Below are 20973 nucleotides of genomic sequence, written 5' to 3'. Positions count from 1 at the left end.
CTCCCCTCAGCTCTTGCAGCTAGGACACCAGCAATGAAAATGGGTGTTTTCCTTCCCTTCCTAGGGACGAGGGAAGCTCAGGAGCTGAGTCCTGCACCAGGTCACTGGGCCGGTGCTGGGTCATATCTCTGTGACCCTCCTAGATAGCATCCACTGTCTCCCTCCCTCAGCAGCATGCTCCTGTGGGAACCCAGCTGCTGCCAGCTTCTGGCCAGGACCCACCACCTAGCTACCCTGTGGACTGCTGGGAGGGGCCACTCCATGACACACATCCTGTCTGTCTACTTGACTCCTTCACCTGGCTGGGAGCCATCCCCTTCCTCTCAGCCCAGCCCAGCAATAGCCCCTGCCCTAGACCAGGCCTTTCCCCTGTTAAAATGCAGCCGAGGTTCCCTGCTGCCATCAGAATGGGGGCCAAGTGGTTCAACACCTTAACACTTGGCTGTTCATTCCAACAGGTCCCTGGGCCACATCCTGCCTGGCTAGGCCCTTTTCAGCTCTGTGCTCAGACACACCCCACCCCACCAAATGCTGACTTCCTCTAACATGCAGTTCTCCGCTTTCTGTCCCACACCCACTGTCTGGACTCCCAGCTACCAGTCAGTGCAGGGCATTGCTGGCCACACTGCATGGGACATCCTGGGAGCCTTGTGAAGGCAAGGGTCTTGGTATCAGAATTCCTTGCAAACCTGCACTCCTTCCATATAATAACTCAAATATGTACATTGAGAAAATTAATTTATTCCCATGATGGGGGCTGAAGGAGGGCCCAGAGCTAGAGCCTGGTCTCCTGCCCCCTTGCCTCTTCTTCCAGATGAAGAGAGGCTTAGCTGAGGCCTGAACAGGCCTGGGATGGCTCTTGGGCTTGAGGGCCTGTTCTGGCAGGATGGCAAGCAGACACTGGACAGGGTCACTTGGGCGGCCGATATGCCAGCTTCCGACTCTTCAGGACTGACCACTTGTGCCTCTTTATGGTGTAGACCAGGGGCACCAGCAGAGCCATCATCATCAACATCTGCAGACAAGGAAGGCTCAGAGAAGGGAGTGGGGAGGAGCCCTGCCCAGCTCCCAGCCCTTCTCTGATACCCACCATGGCCTCCCAACCCTTTTACCTTGAGCCCCATGCGTTTTCGATGGTCGTGCTCTGGCTCAGATGCCCAGCGCAGGAAGGTGCACACATCCTTGGCTATCTGGGACATGGTAGCTGGGGTGCCTGGCCAACGACAAGCAGTGAGGGCTATTCTCAGGCTCATGTCCAACCTGGGATCATGCCCCCCCTCTGTGAAGCAGACACTGCCCCTACCCAAGGCATCAAAGGGGCAGTACCCTCCACCGGACATACGCAAGACTGAAGGAGCCCAAAAGCCTCCTGAGACATGCACAGAAGATGCCCCAGACAAGAAGTGGGCAGGACCTCTTGGACCCAGGAACACAGAGAAAGCATCCCTGGGGGCAGTGGAGAAGTATTCCACATGCCCACTGCCAGGCTGGAGGCCTCTTACCATCGTCAAACTCTAAGACATCTGTGTAGATAGGAGGGGCCATGGCAATGGCCTGGCCAGGAAAGTAGGGGTTGAAGTAGAGACCTTCCCGCAGTGACACCCCGGTGGGTGGCTCGCAGTAGCCCGTGAGCAGGGAGAAGACGTAGTCCTCACCACCATGCCTAGGACCAGATCCATGGCTCCTTAGTTCCAAGCACAAGTCAGCCCTTCCCCCATCTCTCCAGCACCACCCCATGGGCAGCCCGTGTACCTAGCTCGCACGATGTAGCTGAGGTCAGGGGGCAATGCTCCGTTGTTGGCCGCTCGAGCAGCCTCACTGTTGGGGTATGGTTTTGGGAAATAGTCGAATAGCTTCCCTGGCCGCATGAACATCTCCCCATCTTCATTGGGGCCGTCTTGAACCTCCACCTGCCACCGAGAGCCTCATCACAACCCTGCCATCTCAACAGTGGGAGCCCTGAGCCCTGGGTCCCAGGCATCCCCAGACCCCACACCTCCGCAGCCAGCTCCTTAGCTTCATCCTCCGTGTAGCACACGCCCACCAGGTGGCGGTAGGCCACGAAGTCCATGCTGTGGCAGGAGGCGCACACCTGCTTATATACCTGGAAACCCCTCCGGATGCTGGAGAGAGGGAAAGGGTTAGGAAAGCTGAAGATTCCACCTTACCAGCTCCACCCAGAACCTCCCGCTGCCAGCCAGCCAGCCAGCTGCACACCTGGTGTGGTCCAAGGAAGAGAGGAGGCCACGGTGAGACCACGGATAGCTGGGGGGGTGCAGCTCCAGGTCACTGGCACTCACAGCCGAATGCAGAGCCACGGCCAGCCCCGCACCCCCTGCCGCCAGCATGCCCAGCGCTGACAGCATCACTTTCCGGCCTCGGGAAAGGCCAGACTTCGACGACAAGGCCACTGCCTGCAAGATCTCCGCTCAGCGCCTGCCAGGACACCACCCAGCCCTACCTGGGGATCTGACTCTCAGCGCCCACCTCTCCACCCAGCAATGGCCTCCTTCTGCAGGGCACCAGACGCACACCCTGTCCCACTACCCACCCCATCCCTCTCCGCCGCTGACCCCTAGACCGTGATTCGCTCTCAGGAGAGGGTGTTCCTGGATCCTGAGCCGGGGATCAGACCGAAGTGACCAAGGGTGCTGGGACAGGCCAAGGTCACAAGCAGCTGGCCGAGATCAGGCTGGGGTCACTTCAGGACGCGGGCCCAGTTTGGACAGCCAGCCGCAAGAGCCGTCCTGGGCGCGCCATTCGGGAAAGCCCCAGCCCCGCCACGGCAGCTAGCCCGTCCCGCCAACCCCCACGCTGGGGACGGGCTCTCTGCCGTTCGGAGAGGTGGGCGCCCAGCCCTGATCCCACACGCTCAAGGTCGGCAGGCAGCTGGGACCGGGGACGCTGGGTGGCCGGTACCGCTTCCGCGCTGCCCAGGCCCGCGCCCGCAGCCTCCCCGCCGTGACCTTCACGGAGATGCGGGGCCGCGCGGAGGCCGGGGCCCGGCCCAGCGCTCACCTGAGGTGTCCGTAGCGGGAGCTGCCCGGGCCGCGCGCTGCACAGCAGACCCCGGGCACGCGCGCCCGGGAGCCCCGCACCCCGCGGGCCCAACACTACCCCGCGAAGCGAAGCCGCAGCTGCCGCCATCTTGGCCTCCTCCGCGCGGCCGCCACTCCCGTCGGCCCCTGGGGCGCCACGAGAGTCAAAACCTCGCGAAAGCCGGGGAGCGCGGGGCGGGGCCGGGCTTGGGGGCGGGGCCTGTCGGGTGGGCGGGGACGAAGCGCGCTGGCCCGGGTCGCGTCAGTCAGGGGCCGGGGCACCGCCTGCCTCCCCACACTCTTTGGGTTGTCGTGGAAACTGGCGGTGGGGCGGGGCCCCGTCGCGTCTCTCTGTTGCCGTGACAGCGCCACGCTCCGCCCGGCGTTTCCCACGCCGCCTCCGAGACCCCGACGCTCCTTTTCTCCACCTTCCCAGGCTGCGCGATGGCCGGGTGGAGGGTGCCCCTGCAGGTTGAGGACCTCCAGAGAAAGGGCGGCTTGGAGGGCAGCCCGGCAGAGGGCGCGGGCAGGGGTCTCGGCCGCAGGCAGCGCGTGACAGCGGGAGGCTGGGCCCCCAGGCTGAGCACCCTGTTCTCCTTCATTCCCTTGACTCATGGCCCGACGCGTGATGCGCGCCTTGGGTCCTAGCGCTTTGGGAAGCTGAGGCGGGAGGATCGCTTGAGCCCCGGAGGTGGAGACTGCAGTGAGCCGAGATCGCCACTGCACTCCAGCCTGGGCGATATCGAGCGAGACCTCGTCTCAAAAAAGTAAGTAAATATGATCTTGTTATGTGAGAATATTTTTATTGTAAAATATTTAAAAAGTAAGCAAAGGCCGGGCGCTGTGGCTCACGCTGTAATCCCAGCACTTTGGGAGGGTGGGGCGGGCAGATCACGAGGTCAAAAGATGGAGACCATCCTGGTCAACATGGTGAAACCTTGTCTCTACTGAAAATACAAAAATTAGCCAGGCGTGGTGGCGCGCGCCTGTAGTCCCAGCTACTCTGGGAGGCTGAGGCAGGAGAATCGCTTGAACCCGGGAGGCGGAGGTTGCAGTGAGTAGAGATCGTGCCACTGCACTCCAGCCTGGATGACAGACGGAAGACTCCCTCTCAAGAAAAAAAAAAAGCAAATAAAATTTAAAAACTAGGCTGGGTGTGGTGGCTCACGCCTGTAATCCCAGCACTTTGGGAGGCCGCAGGTCACTTGAGGTCGTGAGTTTGAGACCAGCCTGACCAACATGGAGAAACCCTGTGTTATATGTAAAATGTTTATTTAGAAACAGAATGCTTGTTCCCTGGTACCATAAGGAAAGATCAGCATTCAGACAAAAAGTTCTCTCAGCAAGGCAATTTTACTTTCTGCAGAAAGGGTGCACCTCACGGATGGAAAAATGGTGAGAGCACACCTGAATAAAGGAGAGAAGCTATTTTTATCCCTTACACAGCTTGTCCCTGCTACTGTGTCCTGTCTCCATTGGCTAGAGCCAGATGGCACAATCTAAACTAAAACTCGACTGGCTAATAATTTAAAACTTTTCTAAATAGATAAAGGCAAGGGAGAACAGAGGAAAAGAGTAAGTTGCTTATGCCAAATAGGGAAGGGGCACAGGCTGTGAGCTGGAATGTGCCTGTGAGCACGTCCAGCACAAATATTTTGGTTAAGGTACAAGGACATAGAATGTACTACCTGCCTGTGAGCATGTTTAACAGCTACATAGGATAGAGCCTAAAGAATTATTAGCAAAACCAAACACCACATGTTCTCACTCATAGGTGGGAATTGAACAATGAGAACACTTGGACATGGGAAGGGGAACATCACACACCGGGGCCTGTTGTGGGGTGGGGGAGAGGGGAGGGATAGCATTAGGAGATATACCTAATGTAAATGACGAGTTAATGGGTGCAGCACACCATGGCACATGTATACATCTGTAACAAACCTGCACATTGTGCACATGTACCCTAGAACTTAAAGTATAATAAAAAAAGAAAAGAAAAGAATTATTAGCACAAAACAAGGAGGCTTGAAGGAAGTTAGTCTGTAAAAGAAACTATTATTTCTAACACTTACGATTTATTCTTTAACAAGAAGGGAAACTTTGAAGAGGAAACTTTTTACTTTCTACACACCATCTCTACTAAAAATACAAAATTAGCCAGGTGTGGTGGTGCATGCTTGTAATCCCAGCTACTCCAGAGGCTGAGGCAGGAGAAGCGCTTGAACCCAGGAGGCAGAGTTTGCGGTGAGCAGAGATCACGCCACTGCACTCCAGCCTGGCAACAAGAACGAAACTCTATCTCAAGAAAAAATAAAATAAAAAATAAAATAAAAATCCAAAATTAGTTGTCAGTGAAAATGGAGAAAGACCCCTAAAAAATGTGCCCACCCCTCACCCAATAAGAGCAAGAAAAACATAGCAAAAATGATCAGAATCAACTTTTACAGAGCTATGGAAATTAATCAAAGGCTGTCGTCATCCCAGGGGGTGTTATTCAATTAAACAGGTGACTATCAGTAAGAACAGTGGCCTTTGTGGGTTGTAGCTTTCCCTGGTTCAACCCTGCTCTCCAGCTCAGTGGTAATCTTGGAAATAAGAACCTACATTCCTAGTTACTGTGGGAGCAAGATGCCCTCATTCACACAGAACCTCCGTTATTGAACGTGTCTGATGGCTGCCTAGAAGACTCCTACCACATTGGCTCAGGGCTTGCCCAGTGCCAGCTGCCTGAGGTGATGGATAACAGTTGCCACAAACAATAGACTAAACAAAAAGCTAAAAAGGAAGAGCAAGGGAATGAGATGTCCACAGGCGCTTTGAAAAGCCCAAAACATTTTTGGGAATACAGGTCATATACACACGGAGGACTATGGATATATACTCAGGAGAGACCTGAAAAAGCCCTAAACTCTCACCTCTGGCTGACCTTGAGGCTCTATACAAAGGGAAGTCTGAGGAAGAGAAATTTAAAAAAAGAAAGAAATATGAACTGGGCCTCAGAGACCTGTGGGACACTATTAAGCATACCAACATATGCATAATTTCAGTCCCAGGAGTAGACTAGACAGAGAAAGGAGTAAGAATACTTAAAAAAAAAAAAAATGGCCAAGGCTGGGCACAGTAGCTCACACCTGTAATCCTAGCACTTTGGGAGGCCGAGGCAGGCAGATCACCTGAGGTCGAGAGTTCAAAACCAGTCTGACCAACATGAAGAAACCTCGACTCTACTAAAAATACAAAATTAGCCAGGTGTCGTGGCACATGCCTGTAATCCCAGCACTCTGGGAGGCCGAAGTGGGCAGATCACATGAGGTCGAGAGTTCGAAACCAGCCTGACCAACATGGAGAAACCCTGTCTCTACTAAAAATACAAAATTAGCCAGGCATGGTGGTGCATACCTGTAATCCCAGATACTTGGGAGGCTGAGGCAGGAGAATTGCTTGAACCTGGAGGTGGAGGTTGCAGCGAGCCAAGATTGCACCATTGCACTCCAGCCTGGGAAACAAGAGTGAAACTCTGTCTCAAAAAAAAAAAAAAAAAAAAGGCCAAAAACATGCCATATTTCATGAAAAACATGAATCTGCACATCTAGTTTTTTTGTTAAACAAACACTAAGTAGAATAAACTAAAGGAGACACATAACAAATTGTTGAAAGACAAAGAATCTTGAAAGCAGCAAGAGAGAAGTGACTCATCACATAAAAATAATTCTTGGCCGGGCACGGTGGCTCACTCCTGTAATCTTAGCACTTCAGGAGCCCGAGCCAGGCAGATCACCTGAGGTCAGGAGTTCGAGACCAGACTGGCCAATATGGCAAAACCATGTCTCTACTAAAAATACAAAAAAAATTAGCTGGGCCTGGTGGCATGCACCTGTAATCCCAGCTACTCCAGAGGCTGAGGGAGGAGACTCGCTTGAACCCGGGAGGTGGAGGTTGCAGTAAGCCAAGATTGGACCATTGCACTCCAGCCTGGACAACAAGAGCAAAACTCCTTCTCAGAAAAAAAAAAAAAAAAAGTAATAATAAATGCAAAAAGAAAGAAAGAAAAAAGAATTCTCAACAAAATTAACAAAAGATTTCTCCTCTCAAACCATGGAGGCTTGCTGGGTGAAGTGGCTAACGCCAGTAATCCCAGCACATCAGGATGCCAGGGCAGGCGGATCACCTGAGGTCAGGAGTTCGAGAACAGTCTGGCTAACATGGTGAAACAGTTGGAAGACTTATATCACCCAATTTCAAAACTTGATTACTGTAGGTTTATAGTAGGTTTTAGTACTGACAAAAGGATAGGCATATAGATCAATGGAATAGAATTGAGAGTCCACAAATAAAGTCTATGACTATACATCTATGGTCATTTGATTTTTTTTTACAAGGGTACTGAGACCAATGGAGAAAGAAGACTCTCTCCAGCAAATGGTTCTGGGACAATTGGATATTCAAATGCAAACATGGCTGGGCATGCTGGCTGATGCCTGTGATCCCAGCACTTTGGGAGGCCAAGGCAGGTAGATTGCTTGTGCCCAGGAGACCAGCCTGGGCAATATGGCAAAACCCTGTCTTAAAAAAGCCAAGAGTGATGCACGTCTGTGGTCCCAGCTACTCAGGCGGGTGAGGTGGGAGCATCACCTGAGCCTGGGGAGGTCAAAGCTGCAATGAGCTGTGATCATGCCACTGCGATCCAGCCTAGGCAACAGAGTTGAGACCCTATCTCAAAACAAACAAAACAGCCAGGCACGGTGGCTCATGCCTGTAATCCCAGCACTTTGGGAGGTCGAGGTGGGGGGGGATCACCTGAGGTCGGGAGTTCGAGACCAGGCTGACCAACATGGAGAAACCCCATCTCTACTAAAAATACAATATTAGCTGGGCGTGGTGGTGCATGCCTGTAATCCCAGCTATTTGGGAGGCTGAGGCAGGAGAATCGCTTGAACCTGGGAGGCGGAGGTTGCAGTGAGCCATGATTGAGCCATTGCACTACAGCCTGGGCAACAAGAGCAAAACTCCATCTCAAAAAAAAAAAAAAAAAAAAAGAACCAAAAAACAAAAACAAAAAGCCAACGATTTGCAAAACAAATGTCAATGAATGAATGAAGTTGGCTCCTTTACCTCACATCATTTATACACCATTTACGAGAACTGAAAAATAATCAAAGATCTAAGTTTAAGACCTAAAGCCAGAAAATTCTCAGAATAAAACAGGCAGGCCAGGCGCGGTGGCTCACGCCTGTAATCCCAGCACTTTGGGAGGCTGAGGTGGGTGGCTCACTAGGTCAGGAGTTAAAGACTAGCCTGGCCAACATGTGAAACCCCATCTCTACTAAAAATACAAAAATTAGCTGGGCGTGGTGTCACGCACCTGTAATCCCAGCTACTCAGGAGGCTGAAGCAGGAGAATCACTTGAACCCAGCAGGTGGAGGTTGCAGTGAGCCGAGATCGTGCCACTGCACTCCAGCCTGGGTAACAAGAGTAAAACTCTGTCTCAAAAAAAAAAAGAAACATATATATATATATATACCAACTGCCAATAATAACATGAAAAGATGCTTTAGTTTCATTAATCATTAGGTAAATGCAAATCAAAATGAAAATGCGATGCCACTTCACACCCACTAGGATGGCTGTAATCTACAAGATGGATACTAGCAGGTCTGGGTGTGGTGGCTCACACCTGTAATCCCAGCACTTTGGGAGGCTGAGGCAGGTGGATCACCTGAGGTCGGGAGTTTGAGACCAGCCTGACCAACATGGAGAAACCCCATCTCTACTAAAAATACAAAATTAGCCAGGAGTGGTGGTGTATGCCTGGACTCCCAGCTACTTGAGAGACTGAGGCAGGAGAATCGCTTGAACCTGCGAGGCGGAGGTTGCAGTGAGCCGAGATCGTGCCATTGCAGTCCACCCTGGGTGACAAGAGTGAAACTCCAACTCAAAAAAAAAAAAAAGAGGACACTAGCAAGTGTTGGTAAGAACGTGGACATTGGAAGAAGCCAAAATATTTGTAAAAATATAAAATAATTAGTGGGGCGTGGTGACGCATGCCTGTATCCCAGCTACTCGGGAGGTTGTAGAAAGTAAAGTTTCCTCTTCAAAGTTTCCCTTCTTGTTAAAAAATAAATTATAAGTGTTTCTTTTAAAGACTTCCTTCAAGCCTCCTTGCTTCGTGCTAATAACTCTTTGTTAAGCCCTATCCTATGGAGCTGTTAGATATAAAGGAATAAGGACATTCTATGTCCTTGTACTTTAACCAAAATACTTGTGTTAATCATGCTCACAGGCACGTAGTACATTCTATGTCCTTGTACTTTAACCAAGGTATTTGTGCTGGACGTGCTTACAGGCATGTCCCAGCTTGCAGCCTATGCCCCTTCCTTATTTGGGAATATTATTACTTTTCTAAGTCCTTTAGTAAGCAACTTGCTCTTTTCTTCTGTTCTCCATTGCTTTTACCTATTTAAAAAAGGTTTTAAGCTGTTAGCCCATCCGGTTCAGGTCTGGTTCCAGCCAATGCAGACAGGACACAGTAGCAGGGACAAGCTGCATTAAGAGAGAAAAATTGCTTCCCTCCTTTATTCAGGTATGCTCTCGCCATCATTCCATCTGCAAGGAGCACCCTTTCTGCAGAAAGTAAAACTGACTTGCCGAGAACTTTTTGTCTGAATGCTGATCTTTCCTTATGGTACCAGGGAACATTCTGCTTCTAAATAAACATTTTACATATAACAGAGGCTGAGCCCAGAGAATCACTTGAACTCGGGAGATGGAGGCTGCAGTGAGCCAAGATCTCGCCATAGCACCCAGCCTGGGCGACAGTGAGACTCTGTCCAAAAAAAAAAAAAAAAATTCAGGGAGGGGGAAACGTGGAGCCTCAGCCCATGTCATTACTGAAAATCAGAACAGAAATCCTACCTCCCTAACAAAGCAACCTTGCCATTCCCATGGTTCCCTTTCAACACTTGTATAGGCAGGGAGAATTCTGCACAAACTACTCAGAACACAAGCAAGGTATCCTTTAGCTTTTCCCCCCACGTATGTATTTTCATGATTTGTGCTTTAAGTGACTGCCAAAGTCCTATTAAAAAACAATTGAGGCTGCCAGGTGTGGTGGCTCTCATGCCTGTAATCCCAGTACTTTGGGAGACGTAGGTGGGTAGATCATCTGAGGTCAGGAGTTTGAGACCAGCCTGGACAACATAGTAAAACCCCGTCTCTACTAAAAATACACAATTAGCCAGGCATGGTGGTCCGCACCTATAATCCCACTACTTGGGAGGCTGAGGCAGGAGAACTGCTTGAACCAGGGAGGTGGAGGTTGCAGTGAGCCAAGATTGCATCACTGCACTCCAGCCTGGGCTACAGTGCAAGACTCCATCTCAAAAACAAAACAGTTGAGGTCAAAGCCCAGCTAAAATGCCTGGAGGATGATTTTGTATCAGATGTCATCTTACAAAGAGAACAGGAGACCACAACAGAGATTTCTTCTTGGAAAATAGGAGACTGACAGATGAGTCTCCCTTGCTGATTTAGCATGGGAGGCCCGTGATGCCCACCTAGGAGGTGTTCCTAGGGGTACTGAGAGGCAGGGGAAACCAGCCAGGCTAGGGTGGGGACTGCAGGCATCCACCCAACCTCAGAGGAAGTATTCACTGGAGAAAGTGACTAGAGACTCCAACCTCTGGGACAAGGGGGCTGAAGACAGGCAAGTTAATTATGAGGCTACCAGTCACAGTGGGGTTCCTGATACCCCCTCATCCCCACTAAGCCTCGAATAATGCTGGACACAGAGAACGTAAGCCCACCCAGCAGACATGTGTTTCCTCTGCAGAAACTCTGGAAGTCGCCTAGGCTCACCCTGGGAGCCCTCCGCCCATCCCCCAACTGTGGAGCCCCATCAATAGACTAACCCCCAACACCAGGGGTCTCATGTCAAGGGGAGCCTCCCGCAGGAAGACATAACCCAGTGAAGAGGCAGTGGCCTACAGAGTAGGGCACAGGGAGGGCACCCTCCTTGGAACCTCCCAGACAACAGGCCATTTAGGGACACTGTACTGAAAAGACCCTGGCCCTCAGTTGATTCTAAGATGCTGTGGCTTCTCCAGGCAGCACGGCTCTGATTCCTGAGGCCTGTGCATGGTTTTGTGTGGCTGCGGCACCTTTGCCTTCCTGTGACCAGAGGGCTCTCTAGCCGCAGCACCAAGGTCCCTGACATGGCCCTGGCATCACCTAAAGGCCACAGGTTTTTCCTTTCTTTTGGAACAGACGGTGGTCTTCCCAGTTCCTTTCAGAGTCCTAGTATAACAGCCTGCTTCTCTCCTTGCTGGCCTGTCAGTGCCCTCTCCCGTGGGGCTCTTGTCCCTGTGCCCTGCCTGCCCCTGGGTCCTGGCTCCACTGTGTTGCCTGCCCAGCCCCTCGTTGGCATCTCACCTGGGCTGACTCAACTCCGAGGAAGCCAGGCCGGGTGCTCCTCCCTGCTCCATCCCAATCCCACACCAAGGCGATGGCCTTGCCTGGGCCCCATGCCATGCACCCTGGGCCTCCTCTGCAGGGCTCCAGCCTCAGTCCTAGCAGTAAAGATGGTGTTAGGTGGTTTCTGGGTGCCTCAGCTCCTGGCAGGCCCTCAAACCATGGCTATGGTGTATTCTCCTTCCCAGCACCGCTCCTGGCACAGTACCACACAGCAATGCACACAGCCCTCTGAGCCTGCATGGCACCCGCCAGGGCTGAGAGTGCACCTGAGGCTCACCTCCCAGGGCTGATGCAGCAGCAGAGCCCTGGTTGGCAGGAATGCTACCCAGTAAGTGGACTACAGCAGCCCTTGCCAGGGAGGAGGTGTGAGGAATGCCAAGCCCTGCAGACAGAGGCTTCTCACCCCCATGCCCTGGGGCCCTACATGGACAGTGGGCCAGGAGCTCAAATAGCTGCTGAAACAAGACACTCATTTATTTCCCCAGAAGGAGGCAGAATGGGGTCCTTGGGGAGTCTCTGTCCCAGCCCGGACAGGCAGATCTCACTTCCAGAAGAGCACATTCCAGAAAAGCAGCCAGCAGGGGTAGAGGCCCAGGGACAGCAGTGGGAAGAGCAGGGCACCGTAGGTGTGGTGCTCCAGCACACCCTGGGCCAGCGCTGCCAGGAAGAGCTGCCAGCCCTCGGCCAGTGACAGTGGCGCCTCCTGCAGCTCCCGCCACAGGAACAGGCTGCCAAGGAGCGTGGCTGCCGGGCTGGTCAGCACCAGCAGGGCAGCATAGAGGGTCCTGGGTGGAGAAGCAACATCAAGGTAGGCTCCATGGTGGGGGCATGGGCACCAGGTTGGGGGAAAGGGCTATTGAATGAGGGTGCGGTCTGTGATGAGGGCACAGGCATTGGGGGAAGTGGGGCTGATCCATACATACTGGGGCCCATGAGGCTTGGCAAGCGCAGCAGTGGGCACCATGGTGGTGGCCAGCAGGAAGCCCAGTGAGAAGTTGGTGAGGGCGATGCAGCCCAGCTGCAGTGCTAGGTAGATCAGGGCTACCAGCTTCAGTGCCATCCAGCCCCTGTCTGGGGCCTGTGTGCTTATCACCCTGCAAGACAAAGGACTCAGAGGCAACCCACAAGCTGTCTGCATGTCCAGGGGACCTCTACCCCTGCCCCCCACAACCAGCCCAGCCTCTCACCGGTGGGTATTGTGGGGCAGGGCCAGGCCAGCTGCATAAATCGCCAGCAGTGTCAGCACCACAGCCTCAGCCTCTGCCACTGGGAAGTGCTGGGTGGCAACGTGTTGGCCCAGCACTGGCAGGACATAGAGGGCCAGTCCCATGGCCTGCGAGATCAGCAGAGGTGCCACGAGCGAGGCCAGCCCCACACCCTGCAGGGCACACAGACTCTTGGAGATGGACCCTGGGGCCAGGGGATCCCCAAAGACCACCACCATCCCACCAGCTGAGGCTAAGTTGCAACACTAAACACCAGTCAGACCCCAGAAGCCCATTCCAACAACAGAAGGGGGTGCCATCACCTGTGATGGGGGAAGGGGTACACTGGGGCCAGGGGCACCCCCGGGCTCCTCAAGGCCCATTCCGGCCTCATGCAGCTGCATCCACAGTTCCAGAGCGTAGCCCAATCAAGGACCCCAACAAGAGGTGTAACGGGATCTGCCCAGAGGGGGACCCAGGGCTCACCCCCGTACCCCACCCCCCATCAGGATGGAAGACTCTCCCCAGCCTAGAGTTGAGGAGACTGGAGGCTGGTCACAGGTAGATGGCAAGGGGCAGAGGATATCTTGAGACCAAGGACCAGGAGCAAGAAGCCGACAGCGGGCATGTAGAGGCCGATGGAGACGAAGCGGGAGAGGCCGGGGAGCAAGTAGAGGAAGAAGGACTGGTGCAGGCGCTCCAGGAGGTGGTTGAGCTTGCGGAACATGCCCTCCAAAGCCCTGTCAGGTGTGGGGCAGGTTCACGGCTGGCCAGAGCCACCAGGCCATCCCCCACTCCGCTCCAGTTAGACCCCATCCTGGGCATGGAAAGGGGGGACCAGAGACTACTTACTTGCCCACTGCCACCAGGTCATACTTGTACTGGCGGAAGCTATTGATGCCACGCAGGGTTAGGGCCTCCACACGGTAGCGCAGGAAGAGGCCATGGGAGCCGTGGGGGCGGCCGGAGGCCTGCCGCAGAACCATGAGCAGCAGTGTCTGCAGGCCCTGCAGCGGTCCATCCAATGATGTCCAGTCCTGGGGCTGCAGCTTCAGAGGTGCAGGACAGGATGAGACAGCCCCTCCCACAGACCCTGTGCCCTTCAGCCCTCAGGCAGGCAGGCAGCCCCACCTTGCCCTGAAGCGTGCACAACAGGCCCCCTTTCTGGCAGAAGGTCTGGAAGAGATTGAGCAGGTCAAGGTTGGGCAGCTGCCCGTTAAGCCCCTCCACGGCCACATCGAGGCTGGTGACCACATCACTGCTCAGCTCCAGGGCCACGGCCGCCTGAATGGCCCCAGCTCGGCCCTGCAGGGGAGACGACTGCATGCCTGTAGGAGCAAGTGAATGAGTGCTAATGGAGGACGTGGTGAGGACAGTGACCCTGAGAGGGGGACCAAGGCAGGCAGGACAAGAGAACCTACCAGTGACATTGACATCGTGGTAGGCTTCAAGCCAAGCCTCAGTGCCCAGAAGGTCATGTTCTGTTACCAGGAAGATGATATCTTTGGCCCAATAAATCTGCCCTGGAGGCCAGAAGCAGGATCAGCAGGGTCTGGGGCACTGACCAAACCCCTCCACGGCCAGCAGCCCTGAGACTCACCCCGGAAGTGGGCAGCCAGTGCCAGCAGCAGCCCCACAGCCTGGCTGTTGGTAGAGTCAGAGCCACAGGGCACGGTGAGCACAAGCGACTCGGTGCTGGCAGCACGCGGGGCCCGCAGGATGCCGTACACGTTGGTGCCCGACACCATCTGTATGCAGCAGCGGTGGGGGGAGCCTCAGTGTAACTGTGGTAGGGGGCTGAAGGCCCCCCCCAACTTTCCTAGCCCTCCAATGCCCACCAGGGATTTCCCTCCCACTGAGCTTCCTGGCCCCATGACACCCCCGCAAGCTGATACCCAGCCCAGACCCCTCCCTCCAAGGTGCTTTCTGGGCCCAGGCACACCCCACTCCCCCAGTACATAGCGCTCGTGGGTCTCATCTGGGAAGGGCAGTTTCCGGGAGAAACTCTGCGTGTAGACCTCCAGCCCTACTGACCGCATCGCCCGTTCAAGCCAGGCCACTGGCAGAGCCCTGCAGACACGAAGGGAGCCTCTGAGCAGAGCTCCCCGGCCGTAGCCACCACCGCTCGCCCCATACGCCCTGCTCTGCCGCTCACCCCGACTTCTTGCGGTGGGCGGCGAAGTCCCGGGCAAAAGCCCGGGCACGGTCTCCGCCCGCAAACTGCTCCTCCACCATGGTGGAGCCCATGGCGTTCTCCGACATGTAAGTGCGCTGGGTCAGCGGCGGGAAAACCAGCGCCAAGAACCAGGCGATGCCCGCCACGTAGCTCAGCACGCTGTGAGAGAGGACGGAGGGGCACCGGAGCGTCAGCGGGTCCTCAGACGCCGACCCGAGGCCACAACCTCCGCACCCGGGGTCGATCGCGCGGCTCTGAGAGACCTAAACCCGGAGTCCTGCATCGGGACGCCGGACCCGAGCGCTAAGCCTGGGCCTGATACCCTCAGTGCTTCCAGAGGGCAGGAGCGGAAGGGCGCGAGCAGCCGGAGGGGCGCGAGCAGCTGGAGCGGCCCCGGCCCTCGATGGGGACCGCGCACGGGGCCGCCGGCGAGAGCCCAGGGCCCTCGAGTCCCCGCCTCCCCGGGCCCCGTCCTCACCACAACGGCGCGTTGAGGCGCAGCACTAGGCGGGCGAGCGCGCGCCGGCGAACCGGGTCCGACAGGAGGCCCATGGCGGGGCAGGGCGGCGCGGCTACGGACCCTCTCCCACCTCCGGACCCTCTCCCGCCTCCAACTACCGCCGCGGTGCCCACAGGCTGCTCCTGTCAGACCCGGGGACCCGCGCTCGCCCGCACTTCCGGTCCCAGAGGCGCTCGCGACGGCGCGCATGTCCAGAGCAGAGGGCGCGCCCCTAACACTGTGTACTGCCGGCGCGCAAGCGCAGAGCCGCGGCCGGCTGGAGGGTGGGCGGTGCCGGTGAGGCCGGCAGGACGTGAGCGGGTTTGGGAGTCCGCTAGGCGCTGCCCCCAGTAGAGTCGGACTCGCAGTGCACCGCCCGGGAGGGAGGCAGGTAGCCCTACAGCCGGAGGACAGCAGAGATGCCCGACAGCAGGCCGAGCTGGTCGGGGGCGGCGAGATAGCGCCGGCTGGAAGGCCCGCAGGAGTCAGAGGTGATGAGCCGGGCAGGTGGGTGGAAAGCCGGCGGCGGTCAGAGAATGGATGCCAAGCGAGACTGCCAATGACTCAGGACGTCCCAGTGGAGTCACAGCGTGAGCCCAGCACCGAGGTTTTCAGAGTCAGATGACTGCAGAGAAGATGCTGACGGCACTACTGGCCAAAACGGGCTTCACTGGAGCTGGGGTGTGTGCATTATAAAGTGGGGGAGCATACTGTCACTGTCCGGGCCAAGAGATCCGTGGAATATTAGGGGAGAAGCAGTCCCAGGGTCCAGACTGCAGGGACTGGTAGTCGGGGCTCGGTGGGCCAGAGGTGAATGAAGGGGGTTTGCTCAAGAGGGTGCACTTTGGGAAGGTGAGGTGGGCGGATCCTTTGAGATCAGCCTGGACAACGAAATGAGACCCAGTCTGTACACACAAAAAAAATCTTTTTAAATTAGCCAGGTGAGTGGGGCATGCCTGTAGTCTCAGCTCAGGAGGCTAAAGTGGGAGGATCACTTGAGCCTGGGAGATCCAGACTGCAGTGAGCCGTGATCACACCACTGCACTCCAGCCTGAGCACAGAGCAAGACCATGTCTCAACAAACAAAATAGTGGTGGGCAGAGAGAAGGGTCAAAGCTGAAGACTCCATGTGAGAACAAGTTTTTTTTTTTTTTTTTGAGACAGAGTCTTGCTCTGTCACCCAGGCTGGAGTGCAGTGGTGTAATCTTGGCTCACTGCAACCTTCAACTCCTGGTTCAAGTGATTCTCCTGCCCCAGCCTCCCTAGTAGCTGGGATTACAGGTGCCTGCCACCACACTAATTTTTGTGTCTTTAATAGAGATGGGGTTTTACCACATTGGCCAGGCTGGTCTCGAACTCCTGACCTCAAGTGATCCATGAGAACAGGTAATTTTTGTACTTTTATTTTTTTTTAGATGGAGTCTTGCTCTGTTGCCCAGGCTGGAGTGCAGTGGCACGATCTCGGCTCACTGCAACCTCCGCCTCCCAGGTTCAAGAGATTCTCCTGTCTCAGCCTGAGTAGCTTGGATTACAGGCATGTGCCACCACTCCCAGCTAATTTTGTATTTTTAGTAGAGACGGGGTTTCACCATGTTGGCCAGGCTGGTCTCAAACTCCTGACCTGAAGCAATCCACCAGCCTCAGCCTCCCAAAGCTCTGGGATTACAGGCGTGAGCCACCATGCCTGGCTGTTGTACTTTCAGAGCCCAAGGTAAGCAGCAGGAAAAGCCCAAGGGGCTCCAAACCATAGTCCAGAGGTTGTGGGACATGGCCCCCACATCCCTAGGGTGGGTACGCAGAGCCAGCTGAGTTCTTCCTCAGCCCTTTGCTCAGGGCCCCCGATATGCTGGAATAAGGGTAACAGATTCCTCAGTCTAATGGCCTGGCTCATCTTGCCAGGCCCTGCCTCCTGCTCAGCTGCCTTGAGTCCTTACTGGGACATGCTGCTTTTTCCATCCAGGGCCTCCCCCACAGAAACCCCCTAATCCACTGTTCTCTTCAGGGTTTTAATCAGGCTACACAGAGATAGGCCGTTCGTGTGTGGGCGAGGGTCCCTAATCATCCCCAGGAGCCAGCACCAGACCAGGCTCTGCCAGCCTTCACATGGCTCTGAAGTGCTGTTAGGTGACAATGTACAGTGAGGGGTGTGTGGGCAGAGGAGGGTTTTATTCTGGACACGGGTGGCTGGGTGGTCAGTCCCCCAGCAAGATAGAGGCCTCACGCACATGCTGCCGGACCACTCGATCCAAGAGGGTGTGCACATCTCGAGCAGCCTGGGCAGCAGCCTCCAACACCCGCTCCAGGTGGTCCTCGTGCAGCCGGGCATCCATCTCAAGCAGCGCAATCTGTCCTGAGGCTGGCAGCAGGGCCAGGGCCAGCTGGGGGCCACCAGCTGCTTCCTCCACATGGCTGAGGTCCGCCAGGGCTGTGCCATCCACGAAGCCGGCTGAGCACGCACACACAAAGTCTCTCATGGGTATCCCGGCATCCAGCACTGCCAGCGTGGCTGCATTCACACAAGCTGCATAGGTCCCACCATCTGCCTGTAGCACCTGCAGGGAACCCAGGGTGTCAGTCTATCAGACTCCCTCCCCAACCCCATCACACCCTTCCCTCCCTGGATTGACGGCTGCAGCTGGCTCACCTGCACATAGATATCAATCTGGGAGCGTGGGTGCAGCTGTGTGAGGATGGCTGCTTCGAAAGTCTGGCGGAGCTGCAGGCCCATCTCACAGGACTTACGGTCCCCATGTGGCCGTCGCTTGCGCTCACCTGTGCTGAAGGTCGCTGAACTATATTGACAGTTCACTAGGGCCCTGTCCGGCAGGGCTCGAGCCCGGGAGCCCCGGATCTGGAAGAGACAGACACATGAGCCAGGCCCACTCCTTCCAGCTCACACTCCACTGTCCTCTGTGGGTCTGCCTCTCCCTCCACTTTCAATGCCTCAGCAAGGGGCAACTGCGTTACCTCCAAAACAAAGCCCCCTGTTTTGCACTCTCTGTCTTGCATGTGTCGCCCTCTGGCACCTTTTAATTGGCTTCCTTGTGTCCATCCTTGCCCCATTCCCTGCCAACCCAAGTTTACAAACATCAAGGCTGCTTCTGTCTCACCTACACACTCAAATCCTAACTACCTTACAAAGGTTTCACATTACATATGAAATAAGATCCCAAATCATTTCCCTGGTCTACAAAACCCTAAGTCCTCACCTCCCCGGGAACCCTCAACCTGATTTGGAGTTATCCCCTCTTTCCCCACCAGCAGTCTTTCTGCTCTGCATAAGTGCCTTGCTTGTTTTCACCACCGTGGTCTTCGACCTCCTGGTTCCCTCCGCCTGGAAAGCAGAGCTCACACACTCATGCGCTAAGCAAACACTCTTTCAATACCTTCGCTGGCCAGGCAGTTACAGCGCTGGAAACACAGTAATGAAACCAGATAGTTTTATGTAAAGTTCCTTTCTTCAGGAAGCTTATGTTCCAGCGAGGAAACAAAGGGGAAAATGCTTAAGCAAAATAGGCATTTGAGATTGTAGGTGCACAAAAGACAAGGGTTTATTGTAGGGCGAGAAGTACCGCGTGGATAATAAGGTCGTCTGGGAAGGAGTGACGTCGGAGTAGAGCTGAAAGGAGAGGGAGCGAGTGGGGGAGTGCCTAGCACGTTGAAGAGCCGCAAAGAGGAAGGAGGGCGCAGGGACAGAGGCCGATGAGAAAGGCAGGACCACCGCGCAGCACACTAAGGACTTGCGTTTACTCCGAGTGAGATGCGGTGCTGAGCATCGGCTGTGTAGACTGAGGCGCGCCGGCCGTTGCCCAAGTCCCCGAGCCAGTGCTCAGCCCGGCTGCCCCGCAGCTCCCACGGCCACACGATTCCCCATCCCGCACGCCCACTCGCCTCGTGCGGGCCGTAGACCACCGCCAGCGCCTTGGTGTTGCCCTGCTCAATGTAGGCCGAGCCGTCAGCCTGCGCGAACACGCCCATCCGCGCCTGGATCTTGCGCAGCTCCCCGGCGCGCCGCCCGTCCACCCGGTAGCCCTGGTCCGACAAGAGCTCCAGCCCCGCCATGGTGCCCGGCCGCCAGCTCCGCTCTCTGCCTACTTCTCTGAGCCGCGGGAGAACTACAGCTCCCGGCGGCTCCGACAGCCCGGAATCTACGGTTTCCGGAGGTCCGCCATCACTTCCGGTTCCGGGGACCTACAGCTCTCCGCGGCCCTGACCTCCGGGGATCTACGGTTTCCGGCGTTCCGCTGTCACTTCCTGTCCTGGTGAACTGGAGTTCACCGCGGCCCCGACCTCCCCGGATCTACGGTTTCCGGCGGTCCGGCTCTACTTCTGTCTCCGGGGAACTGCGGCGGCGCTATCGGGGAAGCAGCGGCTGGGCCCGCAGCCGTTCCTGGAGCTGTGCCACGGGTGCCAGGAGGTGGGCGCCCGCCGAAGGAGGAATTGCCCAGTCACGCCCTCGTGACCAGTGGTGCCTGCATTCAGCCCTTCCCCGCGCCCCAAATGTGAAAGTGGAAGGATGAACCCAGTGGGTTGCGACACTGACAGGAGAAGGCATTGAGCGGTCCTAGGAAAGTGACCAGGCTGGTGTCCCAGGATGGTCCACACCTGGCACCTCTCCAGTCCTCTCATGCCCTCCCTTTACACCGAGCTTCCACACTGCAGTCAGGTGGGCCTCCCTTTTCCCTTTGAGGATGCAGATTTCCTCATCCTTTCCAGAGAGGGGTTGTATGTCTGTTTATCTCTTGCCACTTAACCTCAGCGGCTTCAAATAATAAAAATCATTCTATTATTATGTGCTGCAATCTGGGGTTATCTAGGCTCAGCTAGGTAGTTTGCACTTAGGATCTCTCCTACAGTTGCTGCCAGATGTTGGCTGGGGCTGCAGCCATCCTAAAGCTTTCTCCCTCACATCTTTGGTGGCTGATGCTGGTGGCGGGCCAGGACCTCATCTGTGCCTGTCAGGCAGCACACCTACATGTGGCTTCTCCATGCAACCAGGGCTTCCTTGCAGTATGGCAACTGGGTTCCAAGGGTAGCCTTCCAGGACAACAAGGTGGACAACATGTGCATGGTATTTTTAGGACCTAACCTCAGAAGTCACATAGTGTCCCTCCTGCCACACTCTGTGGGTCAAGGCAGTCAGACAGATCTGCCCAGGCTTAAGGGATGGGGACAGGGACCCCACCCTTCAGTGGGAGGAGTGTCAATATTAGACTGTAGGAAGAGCAGGCGGGCTAGGGAAATGTGGTCTGCTGCAGGGGCCCAAGTTCAGTTGTCACAGCATCCCCTCCAAGGTGGTTATGCTCTCCTGAAAGACTGAGAGGCATGAGAGTGAGTGAGCAAGCCACAGCCCTGCTGCTGCAGCTGGTCTGAGGCCATGATGGGTCACCACCCTCTGCCACTTGCCACCCCGGATTCCCCACCCTCTGCTCTACAGCCACTCTGCTTATTGTGGAGCCCTTTTCCCCTTTCAGTCTGAGCTCTTACTGTCCCTTTTCTTACTGAGTCATCGTTTTTTTCGTTTGTTTCTTTGTTTTGTTTTGTTTTTTGAGATGGAGTCTTACTCTGCACCCAGGCTAGAG

At 55.5% G+C, this 20973-nt stretch overlaps 3 protein-coding genes and 1 long non-coding RNA gene across 6 annotated transcripts; all 4 read right to left on the bottom strand.

Annotated features, from left to right (window-relative positions):
• Positions 1-721: 721 nt before the first annotated feature.
• Positions 722-3236, bottom strand: CYC1 (cytochrome c1). Of its 2 annotated transcripts, none has more exons than XM_528263.8 (7): positions 3019-3236; positions 2218-2414; positions 1997-2123; positions 1753-1910; positions 1503-1663; positions 1113-1213; positions 722-1015 (listed from the first exon to the last, which is right to left on the bottom strand). In XM_528263.8, the coding sequence occupies exons 1-7, from the start codon at positions 3145-3147 to the stop codon at positions 911-913; spliced, it is 978 nt and encodes a 325-aa protein (XP_528263.3). In that variant the 5' UTR covers positions 3148-3236; the 3' UTR covers positions 722-910. The 2 variants fall into 2 exon arrangements, with proteins under 2 accessions (XP_528263.3, XP_054513576.1); XM_054657601.2 differs by lacking the exon at positions 3019-3236 and adding an exon at positions 2574-2917 and having other exon boundaries at positions 2218-2436.
• Positions 3237-5096: 1860 nt separating this feature from the next.
• On the bottom strand, positions 5097-11606 carry LOC134810695 (uncharacterized). The gene is made up of 3 exons (XR_010159343.1): positions 11470-11606; positions 6441-6537; positions 5097-5336 (listed from the first exon to the last, which is right to left on the bottom strand). It is a non-coding gene; the product is annotated as an uncharacterized LOC134810695 (long non-coding RNA).
• A 354-nt stretch (positions 11607-11960) lies between these two features.
• GPAA1 (glycosylphosphatidylinositol anchor attachment 1) lies at positions 11961-15631 on the bottom strand. 2 transcript variants are annotated; one of them, XM_009456088.3, is made up of 12 exons: positions 15371-15631; positions 14872-15051; positions 14675-14786; positions 14317-14464; positions 14138-14239; positions 13848-14044; positions 13569-13765; positions 13303-13456; positions 13040-13135; positions 12699-12889; positions 12435-12620; positions 11961-12296 (listed from the first exon to the last, which is right to left on the bottom strand). In XM_009456088.3, exons 1-12 carry the CDS (start codon positions 15442-15444, stop codon positions 12053-12055), a joined length of 1881 nt encoding a protein of 626 aa, XP_009454363.1. In that variant the 5' UTR covers positions 15445-15631; the 3' UTR covers positions 11961-12052.
• Positions 15632-17383: 1752 nt separating this feature from the next.
• Positions 17384-19794, bottom strand: EXOSC4 (exosome component 4). Its single transcript, XM_001154573.8, has 3 exons — positions 19283-19794; positions 18036-18242; positions 17384-17943 (listed from the first exon to the last, which is right to left on the bottom strand). Exons 1-3 carry the CDS (start codon positions 19451-19453, stop codon positions 17584-17586), a joined length of 738 nt encoding a protein of 245 aa, XP_001154573.1. The 5' UTR covers positions 19454-19794; the 3' UTR covers positions 17384-17583.
• Positions 19795-20973: the final 1179 nt, after the last annotated feature.

Source organism: Pan troglodytes, chromosome 7 (assembly GCF_028858775.2).
Source record: "Pan troglodytes isolate AG18354 chromosome 7, NHGRI_mPanTro3-v2.0_pri, whole genome shotgun sequence".
Taxonomy (NCBI): domain Eukaryota; kingdom Metazoa; phylum Chordata; class Mammalia; order Primates; family Hominidae; genus Pan; species Pan troglodytes.
Note: the sequence above shows the minus strand (reverse complement) of the source record. Positions and strands in the feature narration are given on the sequence as shown.

Excerpts from the sequence above, each read along its gene's own strand:
- CYC1 (XM_528263.8), bottom strand. The coding sequence starts at position 3,147 with ATGGCGGCAGCTGCGGCTTCGCTTCGCGGGGTAGTGTTGGGCCCGCGG. Across the intron at positions 1,214-1,502 it reads TGTCTTAGAGTTTGACGATG|GCACCCCAGCTACCATGTCC; the intron begins GTAAGAGGCCTC and ends GTCGTTGGCCAG. Across the intron at positions 1,016-1,112 it reads GAAAACGCATGGGGCTCAAG|ATGTTGATGATGATGGCTCT; the intron begins GTAAAAGGGTTG and ends CCTTGTCTGCAG.
- GPAA1 (XM_009456088.3), bottom strand. The coding sequence starts at position 15,444 with ATGGGCCTCCTGTCGGACCCGGTTCGCCGGCGCGCGCTCGCCCGCCTA. Across the intron at positions 14,787-14,871 it reads GCCCACCGCAAGAAGTCGGG|GGCTCTGCCAGTGGCCTGGC; the intron begins GTGAGCGGCAGA and ends TCGTGTCTGCAG. Across the intron at positions 14,240-14,316 it reads ACTGGCTGCCCACTTCCGGG|GGCAGATTTATTGGGCCAAA; the intron begins GTGAGTCTCAGG and ends TCTGGCCTCCAG.
- EXOSC4 (XM_001154573.8), bottom strand. The coding sequence starts at position 19,453 with ATGGCGGGGCTGGAGCTCTTGTCGGACCAGGGCTACCGGGTGGACGGG. Across the intron at positions 18,243-19,282 it reads TGGTCTACGGCCCGCACGAG|ATCCGGGGCTCCCGGGCTCG; the intron begins GCGAGTGGGCGT and ends TGTCTCTTCCAG. Across the intron at positions 17,944-18,035 it reads AGATTGATATCTATGTGCAG|GTGCTACAGGCAGATGGTGG; the intron begins GTGAGCCAGCTG and ends GGTTCCCTGCAG.